At 37.9% G+C, this 11,197-nt stretch overlaps 1 protein-coding gene across 7 annotated transcripts in view; it reads left to right on the top strand.

Annotated features, from left to right (window-relative positions):
- Positions 1 to 200: 200 nt before the first annotated feature.
- Positions 201 to 11,197, top strand: part of ABCC9 (ATP binding cassette subfamily C member 9) — a 115,962-nt gene continuing 104,965 nt past the window's right edge. For 4 of the 7 annotated variants that reach the window (XM_059682353.1, XM_059682357.1, XM_059682358.1 and 1 more), the window contains exons 1-4: positions 201 to 421; positions 765 to 879; positions 4,006 to 4,167; positions 9,505 to 9,646. In XM_059682353.1, coding sequence (XP_059538336.1) covers positions 4,026 to 4,167; positions 9,505 to 9,646 — 284 coding nt within the window. In that variant the 5' untranslated portion in view covers positions 201 to 421; positions 765 to 879; positions 4,006 to 4,025. Of the gene's footprint in view, positions 422 to 443; positions 655 to 764; positions 880 to 1,383; positions 1,461 to 4,005; positions 4,168 to 9,504; positions 9,647 to 11,197 lie in introns of those variants that run through there. The other 3 variants (XM_059682356.1, XM_059682355.1, XM_059682359.1) reach the window with 3 other exon arrangements.

Below are 11,197 nucleotides of genomic sequence, written 5' to 3'. Positions count from 1 at the left end.
AAAGGGCGCAAACAGAGCCCGGGGGAGAAAAATGCAAGCGAATGCTTCGCGTATTTTGACGTTTAAAAACCAGACTCCGGTGAATCATTGCATCACAGAGTGCAAGTTTCGGTGTCTGGTGAAGCTTGGGGGACGCACAGTACTTGTGTTTGTAAAAATCTCGGCACCGCGCGCCCCAAGTCTGCGGCTCCCGAGCCGAGCGGGGGTGGGGAGGGTCTCCAGTCGCCGGCGCTGCGCTGCGCTGCGCTCGGGGCTGCTGCCCAGTTTCCTGCCTCCGAGTCGCCGCGTCCGCCCCAGCCCAGAACAGTTTGTGCAATTTAGAAACTCGATAGGAGGCAGCAGCTGATCTCCCACCACCCTAAAAATAATCCACTGCGCGCCCTGCGGGCTTCGGATAGGGGAGGAAAGCTCTGCCTTCGGAGTAAGTGAGCCCACGTCTTTTACATTAATATCACTTAACCTTTTAAGCCGTCGGTTTGGATCTAACATTTCGCCAACCAGAAGGCGCCCGCGCACTCTGCGGGGCTCTGCCTTCCCGGTGGCTATTTCTAGGATCAGGGAGCGGGCCCCAGCCCGAGACCAGAGGGCGTGGGGATCAGGTTTCCAGCGTTTCTTGCAAAACTGCCGGCTCCTTCTTAACCCGCTGGAGATCGTGTAAGGAGTTAATTTCATTCCCCCCCCCCCCCTCTTAGACATTAACTGTGTTTTTCACGAAGTAGCTTTCTATCTGCTTAATTTTTGTTATTCTTTGTTTTGTTTTTTAGGAGATCTGCTTCCCGGTTTGAAATTTACCCTTAAGACAGTGTAGGAAGCCGGTGTTTTGAAGGTAGCGCCAGTGCGCCAGTAGGGGTTTGAAGCAGCATCAAGCCAATAGCAAAGGTATTTATTTGTTGCTTTATTTGTTTAGTTTGGGATTTAAAAAAAACAACACACAAAACACCATTGGCGTGTCTGTGTAAGGAATCTTATCTGCGGAGCAGTGCCAACATTTCCTTTGGTTTGGGATAGAACTTCAACGGGTGCGTTCAGTTCAGGCACTGAATCCGAAGTCAGTGGTCATTTTTTTGGTAGTGATTTTCCCACTCGGATCTGTCGTGTATAGACAGATAGGTAGGTAGGCAGATAGATAAACAGACAGACATATTTGAGCTCATGTTTTATGACCCATCGGCTGAATAACTTCAAGACGGTATTTATATTTGTTTTCATAACTAGTTGACCTGATCCTGAAAATGCCTTAGATAAGGATAAAGTCCTAAGTAAATTATTTAATATGTAACGTTCCTTTCTCATAATTTAGTTAATCTCTGAATAACTGAAGAGTGAGTTATTGTGTAAATAAGAATGAAAGCTTTAATATTGCTTTTGGTGTGTTTTCTTTAGATGTTTCCAGCATGTTAAATTCTCAGGGACTGCTACTACATTAGAACTGACCCTCTCTGCTGGATGAACAAGAAAGAGTACTAGTTTCCCCTTACTTTACGCGTGTCAGCTAAATCCAAATTTTTTAACTCCTGAGGGTAGTTCTCATACAATGCACTTCAAAGAATAAGAATCCCGAGAGTAGAATTCTTGACATGAAATCATGTTTGGTCATCTAGGAGTAGTTTCTTTTTGTGTTTTTGCTCTGCAGACCACCCCTATCACAAAATTTCACTTCAGATGTCTGTCTTTAAAGTTCATTTAGTCACGTTCCCTGACTCTATCAGCTGTCCTAAACAAATACTTGAACATCTTCCCATGGTTTTATGCTGGTGAGGAGAAAAAATGTCCTGTCTTCCTGTCTGGTCTCTCTTCCCTCTCCCTCCTCCTTGATGCCGGGCCTCTGTCAGTGCTCAGCTGAACTAGACAGATCCAGAAGGGGCGGGGCTGAAAGATGCCAGGGATCAGAGTTTAGCCAGCAAGAGCAGCAATTTGTACCCTTCCCAAAGCCTTTTTAACTTAACCTGGGTTCTGCTGGGAAACCTTGAATGATATTTGGAGATCTAAGAATTAGTTAAAAATCCTGCTTGAATAAAAACTTGTAAGCTAAACACAATGATTTTCAATGTATCTACCATAAGTTCATTCCTTCCTTCTTTTTGTCCCTGTTGTGTTGTAGTATGGTCTGGCACAGGGGTGGGCAAACTTTTTGACTCGAGGGCCACAATGGGTTCTTAAACTGGACCAGAGGGCCGGAACAAAAGCATGGATGGAGTGTTTGTGTGAACTAATATAAATTCAAAGTAAACATCATTACATAAAAGGGTACGGTCTTTATTTTTTAGTTTTATTCATTTCAAATGGGCCGGATCCGGCCCACGGGCTGTAGTTTGCCCATGGCTGGTCTGGCAGTTAGAATGTGCCACATTCAAAGGGAGAGGATGGAAGAGGAGGCAGGTGAAAAGGCAAAAGGAGAGATGTGGTGAGAGACAGGGAACAGGTTGGGAGCCAGGAGGAGTCTGAGGTTAGAGATTATGATAGAAGGAAGAAACCATTCTAAAGCTTTTGCTTTATTAATCTGAAGTATGCACCTTCGTGTGATAATGTTACTGTATATTTCTCTGACTTTTACACCATAACCTTTACATAATACCAAGAACTGTTGGGATTGATGTAGCCTGTCAGTCTAAGACCATAGGGACTGTTTCTGTCATGTCCACTATTGGATCCCTACTGTCTAGCACAGGATCAGCTTCTGTGAGTATTTTTACAGTTAATTAATTAATGGTCTAGTATCCCAGATAGCAGGTACAGGACTGAAAATGTTCTTTGACTTTTACAGGTTGTTTGTACTTCTCTGATAATTTCTTTCCACAGTCACACACATGTATCCAAAAGTTACTTAATTGGTTGGTATTAGGACTGATTAAATACTAAGCAGGTTATCCTTAGAGCTAATGAAGTTTTGCAAATTCAGATACATTTTTAGCATCTGACTCAGTAATAATGATTAAATGTCAAGGTTTATAAATGTGGCCAATTGGAATATTATCATTTTGAATAAAATTATAAAACCAGCTAAAGTAAATAAAACAGTTTATACATGTCTTTCAATTTAGAATGTACTTAAAGTTTTCTTTTATGATGTGTATTAAAAATTTCATTACTAGCTACTATTACTTTTTTCTGTTTTTTCATCTTTATCAGAAATAATCTAACATAATTATAAATCATAATTTCTGTTTTCCTGTTATTTTAAAGATCTTAAGTTATTTTTAATTCTTTTATCCAGCTTGGAATCTTACAGTTGATAAAGATTTGCCAAGTATATAACCTTATCTTGAGTTTTTTTTAAGTATGACTTTTTTTTAAGATAGAAAAGTCTCAACTAGAGAGCATATCAATGAATAATAAAAACAAAAAAGGTTTACCAAAACAATATGTGAGAGGAACTCCATATAAGCTTTACTAGACTGTAAATACATAGGCTTTCTAACTAGTTGTTCTATTTATATAATGTTGTATAAAACTTTTGTTTGAAATCTGGTTTCTCCAATAATTTACCTACTATAGCCAATCTTTCCTATGTAACACTATTTTTTTTTGAGAGAAAAATATTATTTGTGACCATTGATTTAAAAAAAAATCAAAGAAAGAGGAGAGAAAAATAGTACTATTTTAGTTATTCAAGTCATTGCCAGCCTTTAATAATCTAGCTCAGAATCCAGGCTTACATAAATGTGGAAAAGAAATAAAGTCCAGTGAGGCTAAAGTCTTAAGCTGCTACTTATTTTAATAAGAATAGGTAAGTTATTTTCTTAAAAAAAAAATAGATTGGAGGCTGTGTGATACAACTGGACAAACATAGTTTATAGTCAGACACCTGGGTGTGGATGCCAGCTACTCTATTGGTTGGCAAGTTACTCAACCACTCTGAACCTCAGTATCCTCCTCTGTGAATTGTGAATAACTCTACTAACATTGCATGGATTTCTTAGGGCTTAAGATAACACCTTTTAAGGCTATAATTTTAGAATGGAAAATTTAATAATAAGAGGCTCTCCTTTTTTATATTCATTTTAGAGTAAACCATATCATAAGAAATGAGCCTTTCATTCTGTGGCAACAACATTTCTTCATATAATATCTACGGTGGTGTTTTGGAAAATACCTGCTTTGTGGATGCCCTCAACCTAGTTCCTCATGTCTTCCTGTTGTTTATCACTTTTCCAATATTGTTTATTGGTAAGTAATCTGTTCTATATTACATCACCTAATGTTTATGAAAAAGTCTTATTAATGGCTGAGATTTGGTATAATGTTGACTAATTTCTCCAAGATGAAAAGTGATACATAACTCTGTAAGAAAAGAACAACAACATACACACAAGCAAGTATTATGTATTCCAGTTATTTATTTATTTTTTACCTAACATTCTGTAGGTAAAATAGAATTTACATGCCATCTTAGAAATGGACATCAAGTAGCAGCAGGTTTTTTTTTTAAAGAGGAAAAAGATAATTATACAAGATAAATCAAAAGCATTTGCTGAGTCTTACTTTATGTTAGGTAAAGAGAATGGAAAATGACTAAAGCACAGTACTTGCCTAGAATATTGACTGGAGTAAGCCAGTGAAACAGATGTGTCAAAATTAAGATAAATGATTACAATAGTCCCCCTTTATTTATGGTTTCATTTTCTGCGATTTTACTTACCTGCAGTCAACTACACTCAGAAAATACTAACTGGGAAATTCCAGAAATAAATTATTCATAAGTTTTAAATTGATGTTGTTCTAAGTAGCATGATGAAATCTTGTGCCTTCCCATTCTGCCCCACCAGGAATGTAGTTCATCCTTTTGTCCAGTGTGTCCATGATGTACATGCTACACAGCCATTGGTTACTTAGCCACCTCGGTGACTATCACACTATCACAGTGCTTGTGTTCAAGTAATTATTTAATAATGACCCCAAAGTGCAAGAGTAGTAAGAAAGCTCACCTATGTCAAAGAGAAGTCATAAAAGGCTTATTTTAAATGGTAAGGTGAATACAGAGCAATTAAATATTTTAAGAGAGAAAAAAAGAACACATTCACTTAACTTTTATTACAATGTACTGTTAAAATTGTCTGATTTTATTATTAGTCATTTTTATTAACCTGGTGTTTTTCCAAATTTATAAATTAAACTTTATCATAGGTATGTATAGGAAAAAAGCAATATATATAGTTTGGTACTATCCTTGGTTTCATGCATCCACTGGGAGTCTTGGAATGTATCTCTCAAGGATAAGGGAGGACTGCTATATACCACATTGTAAGTCCAATTCCCTCTCCCCTGAGTGCATGAATTTCATGCATTGGGCCTCTAGTTTGTTCATAAAGAAATTTCTTCCTGCAATATTTCAGGCACAAAACTCATTTTTAAATTTATTTATTTAATTAATTAAATTTGTTGGTGTGATATTGATGAATAAGATTATATAGGTTTCAAATGTACATTTCTATGATAAATGATCTGTATATTGTATTCTGTGCCCATCACCCAAAGTCAAGTCATTCTCTATCATCATATATTTGACCCTCTTTTAACCTCCTTCCCTCTAGTAACCACTGTTGTCTGAGTCTATGAGATGTTTGTTTTTCTTGTTTGTTCATTTGTTGCTTTCAGTTTTATATCCCATATATGAGAGAAATTTATGGTTATTAATTTATTTTGCTTAGCATGATATTCTAAAGGTCCATCCATATTGTCACAAATGGCAGTATTTCATATTTTCTTACAGCTGAATAGTATTACATTGTTTATATGTACCATATATTTTTATCCAATCATCTATCAATAGACACTTCAGTTGTTTCCAACTTGAAAACATTTATTTGCAAAGACATATGCACTCCTGTATTCATTGCAGCATTATTCACGGACCAATACATTCATTCTTGACACATGTAGGACTTCTCTGCATTCAAAAATTAGAACAAAAGGTGACAAAATGAGACAATGTGGAGTTTTTTCCTAGTATACCACATATGAGTTGGCATTACTCTAGTTGTTTGAGGGAAACCATCAAAATTTCACTAAAATGTAATGAAATTTTTCTTCAATGGTGAGCTAATGGTGAACCTATATTGTTCTTTCTTTTTAAAATTAAATCTTTATTGTTCAGATTATTACAGTTGTTCCTCTTTTTCCCCACCCCCATAGCTCCCCTCCACCTGGTTCCCACCCCACCCTCTGCTCTTACCCTCCCCACACTGTCCTCATCCATAGGTGTATGATTTTTGTCCAGTCTCTTTCCGCACCCCGGCACCCCTTGCCCCCGAGAATTGTCAGTCCACTCCCTTTCTATGCCCCTGATTCTATTATATTCACCAGTTTATTCTGTTCATCAGTTTATTTATTCACTTGATTTTTAGATTCACTTGTTGATAGATGTGTATTTGTTGTTCATAATTTGTATCTTTACCTTTTTCTTCTTCTTCCTGTTCTTAAAGGATACCTTTCAGCATTTTATATAATGCTGGTTTGGTGGTAATGAAGTCCTCTAGCTTTTTCTTATCTGTGAAGCTCTTTATCTGACCTTCAACACTGCATGATAGCTTTGCTGGATAAAGTAATCTTGGTTGCAGGTTCTTGCTATTTATCACTTTGAATATTTCTTGCCACTCCCTTCTGGCCTGCATAGTTTCTGTTTAGAAATCAGCTGACAGTCATATGGGTACTCCCTTGTAGGTAACTGACTGTCTTTCTCTTGCTGCTTTTAAGATTCTCTCTTTGTCTTTTGCTCTTGGCATTTTAATTATGATGTGTCTTGGTGTGGTCCTCTTTGGATTCCTTTTGTTTGGGGTTCTCTGTGCTTCCTGGACTTGTAAGTCTATTTCTTTCACCAGGTAGGGGAAGTTTTCTGTCATTATTTCTTCAAATAGGTTTTCAATATCTTGCTCTCTTTCTTCTTCTAGCACCCCCATATTCGGATGTTGGTACGCTTGAAGTTGTTCCAGAGGCTCCTTACACTATCTTCATATTTTTGGATTCTTTTTTCTCTTTGTTTTTCCAGTTGGGTGTTTTTTGCTTTCTTGTATTTCAAATATTTGACTTGATTCTTGCAATCCTCTAGTCTGCTGTTGGATCTCTGTATAATTTTCTTTATTTCAGTCAGTGTATGCTTAATTTCTAGTTGGTCCTTTTTCATAACCTCGAGGGTCTCACTAAATTTATCGGCAGTTTCTAGAAAACTCTTGAAAAACCTTATAAGTGTGGTTTTGAACTCTATATCCTGTAGTTTTCTTTTCTCCATTTCTGTCATTTGTGACCTGTTTCTTTCTCTCTGCATTTTTTTATGCTTTCCTGTGTTGATAGAGTGGCTTTCTTTGCTAGGTGCCTGTAGGGCCCTGTGGATCAGCCTCCCCAGTTACCTGAGGTAGACACTCTTGGTGTATCCCTTTGTGGTCTTTGTGCACAGTCTTGTTGTACTTAAGCCTTGATTGTTGTAGGTATCACTGGCAGGAATCGACCTCCAGGCCAATTGGCTGTGAGAATCAGCTGTGTCTGCAGTGGGAGAACTTCTGTGCTGGAGACACCCTTCTGGGGCAAGACTTGCTTCAGTGGGGCTTTGGTGCTCACTGAGTCTGCCCCCTGAGTGTGTCCCTTTTGGATATGAGGAGTTGTAATCTGGATGGTCCCACTCTGACCACTGGGTACACTGCTCTTGGATCTCTAAGGAGGTGCTAATTTAGCCTCTGCCTGAAGCTACCCAGCAGGAGCTAAGGAGAGATCTGCAGATTTCTCTTCCTTGTTTGGGGTTTGGAGGTGCCCAGATGAGGCCTAGCTGTGAAGCAATGCAAGCTGCTGTGGGGCCTTGGGCTTTCTTTTGGAAGTTCTGGGTCTCTCTGACCCAGCTGCAGTTTGTTAGGTAATTTTCAGATTGCAAAGGGCCAGGCCTTTCATATGCAAAAGCCTCTGTGCACAGCTTGAGTGGGGCGGGGTTTCAGGGGATCAACAGGGCGGAGCAAGCAGCTATGGGTGCTCCTCAATCCTACCCTAAGAGGCCCTGGGTCTCAGTGTCCCACAGTAATCGCTGCAAGCACTTCTGAGAGAAAGCTGCCCTCGAGTTCCGACCAATGCCAGACAGTCCAGTTTTTCCCCCGTATGAGTCTGGGTCCCCAGAGACTCGCCCGGAACTGGAGTTCAGAGCAATCGGGAGCTTGAGACTCCCTCCTGATTGAAAAAGACAACAGTGTCCTCAGTTGCCAGCCCTTTCTGTGTGCACCTCTGTACCTCTGCACTCTACTTCCGCACCTCCTCTGAGTCTCAGTGTGCTTTTCTCTTTCCTTCTAGTTGTTTCCACTCAGCCAGCCTTCCTGTGGTTCTGGATGATGTATGTTTTGTCTTTTAGTTGTATTTTTGAAGTGGTTGTGCAAGGTAGCAATTTCTAATGTTTACCTATGCCGCCATCTTGATTTTTCCCTATATTGTTCTTTCTAAAAAAATATTTTTATTGATTTCATAGAGGAAAGGAGAGAGAGAGGGAGATAGAAACATCAATGATGAGAGAGAATCATGGAATAGGTGACTCCTGCATGCACTTAACTCGGAATCCAGCCTCAACTGATGAGCCATGCCAGACAGGACCTTGATTCTGCTTAAAGCTCAACAATGAGCAAGACTTTAGCTTTATTAGAGAAAATACTCTATCACTGTTGAATAGTGCTGGCCCAGTCATAGGTTTTCATTTTTCTCACATTATATGCATATGATTAAGAGTTGACTCAACTAATGAGTTCTATATTTCATCATCACATATGACCTTTTTTTGTTAGTTTCTCATAGATCCTGTGTTTTGAGAGGCTTTAGACACCAAACTTATTTTATTAATAATATCATTAATTTTTTCCCTTTTGAATGAATCAGAAACCTATCAATAAGAAATAATCATGCTGTCACTCAGAGTTGGTGGTATTCCTGAACAATGCCATAATTGTTAACTTGTTAACCTAGGCCAGTGGTCGGCAAACTGCAGCCCCTTGAGTGTAGCTCTTCCATAAAATACCACGTGTGGGTGCACACGTACAGTGCAATTGAAACTTCATGGCCACACTCAAGGAGCCAAAGAGCTGCATGTGGCTCGCGAGCCGCAATTTGCCGACCGCTGACCTAGGCAGTCTTGTAAAAATAATTTTGAAATTATTTTTTTTAATATAATGAAAATAGATCAAGATTTCCCCTGTTTCTCTAGAACAGTGATGGCGAACCTTTTGAGCTTGGTGTGTCAGCATTTTGAAAAACCCTAAATTAACTCTGGTGCTGTGACACATATAGAAATTTTTTGATATTTGCAACCATAGTAAAACAAAGACTTATATTTTTGATATTTATTTTATATATTTAAATGCCATTTAATAAAGAAAAATCAACCAAAAAAAATGAGTTCGAGTGTCAGAGGTATCATAGGTTTGCCATCACTGCTCTAGAAAGTGCTATTTTTAATGAACTCCCCAAAGCATATCACAATGTTAATTATTCCCATGATTATAATGGATCCTTTTACTTATCTCTTTATTTTTTTTCTTTTTTCAGGATGGGGCAGTCAAAGCTCAAAAGTACAAATTCATCACAACACATGGCTTCACTTTCCTGGACATAACCTGAGATGGATTCTGACGTTTGCTCTCCTATTTGTGCATGTTTGTGAAATAGCAGAGGGCATAGTTACAGATTCGTAAGTGACTTGACTTAGTTAATGGGATTACACTATGCATACAAGAGAGTGTATTGATAAGGGTAGTAGCTAAGAGCATGGCATCTCAAGCCTAACTTTTTGGTCATAACTTAGGAACAACAGCTGCCACCCAGTATCTATGATGAGCATGCATGTTGGCCATATTTTTGTATTGCTACATAATTTCTTTGATAATACAAGTACAGATCTCTGTGGCTTGTATGCATCGACATACTTTCTGTCTCTTTGCTCCTTCATCTATATAGCCCTGACAGAAAGTTCTATTCTTTAAAACACTTTGATGTTTACCTTGTCTTCCAAACTAGGTATAAATAGCAAGATTGTCAATATTGACAGATAGCTCTAATAACTATCTATTTACAAATAAATGTATAACCAGTTCTCAGATGTTTCCATTTATCTTGTAAAGAAGCAAATATAGGTGAGGCAGGCATTAAAGGAGTCCAAGAACCTATTAGGATATAGCTACAAATCGAGGCACAGCACAAAATTATTTTTAAATCAGGGTTTGTCATAAAACCCTGACTTTTGAAGGAATTTTGTCATTCTTGTAAAAGAAGTTTATATCAGGCAGTTAGAATATAATGAATTCTATTTATAAACTTGAACATAATGTAGGGAAAATATTTTTATCACATAGTAACAGGAAATAAACTTAGATAATAGAAAAGTTTTGATTATGAAATTATGCTAAATAGTACACCTTTCATGAAGAATTTATATGAAAGGGCCTTTACAGATTTTAAAAAGAAAGCTCCAAAAAAAGCATTCATTTTCCTCTTATCTAGTAAAACTTCCCTTGACATCTGTTTATGTTTTGCTCTTGTAATTAACAAGGAATGAAACTTCTAAACTTCTGACACAGAGCCAACTATTTTGTAATGTCGTCTGAGAGTTCTTTACATATATGTGCACATCGTGATTTCTGATAAGAAAAATCAGAGGCTCTTAGATATGCCGACTCCAAGCATTTAGAAGCTTAATTGGCTGTTGTTATCTTAATGATAATTGTTTAAAACACCCTGGCATATTTGTATTATATTGTATTAGCATAGCCAATTCTAGTGTTCATTTTTTATTCCCTTAATATATGTATAGACTGACTTGACATGTTTCTCTGTGTATGTATAAAGGGGAAGATTGGTTAGTCCAATATTTCCTAAAACCCTGACATCACATAGGCAAGGATGACTACTTTCCAGCCTCATAGTTGATGTCAGAGACTTAGAAGAGAGACTGAACTAATAATGATGAAGGCATATGCTAATGGCAGGACCTTGTTTTAAAGTGGTAGTGATACAAGAGATCCATGCTAAAAACAGAGGTAAACCTTTGATCTTGTCCTATTCCTCCCATTCTTCAGCTATAGCCATCTTCCCCTTACCCTTTATATCCAAGCCTCTCCAAAGCCATCTATCTGCCAGTTACTTTTGAATCCATAGATTTAGTTTGCTTTCTCCTGCCTTGTCCTATTCTGGAAACGGCTTCTACAAGAAACCCAAAGAACATTAATAATATCTTAATGTATAC

This window comes from Myotis daubentonii, chromosome 2, assembly GCF_963259705.1.
Source record: "Myotis daubentonii chromosome 2, mMyoDau2.1, whole genome shotgun sequence".
NCBI classification, from domain to species: Eukaryota; Metazoa; Chordata; class Mammalia; order Chiroptera; family Vespertilionidae; genus Myotis; species Myotis daubentonii.
The sequence above is the reverse complement of the archived record's forward strand: the minus strand, read 5'-3'. Positions and strand labels throughout refer to the sequence as shown.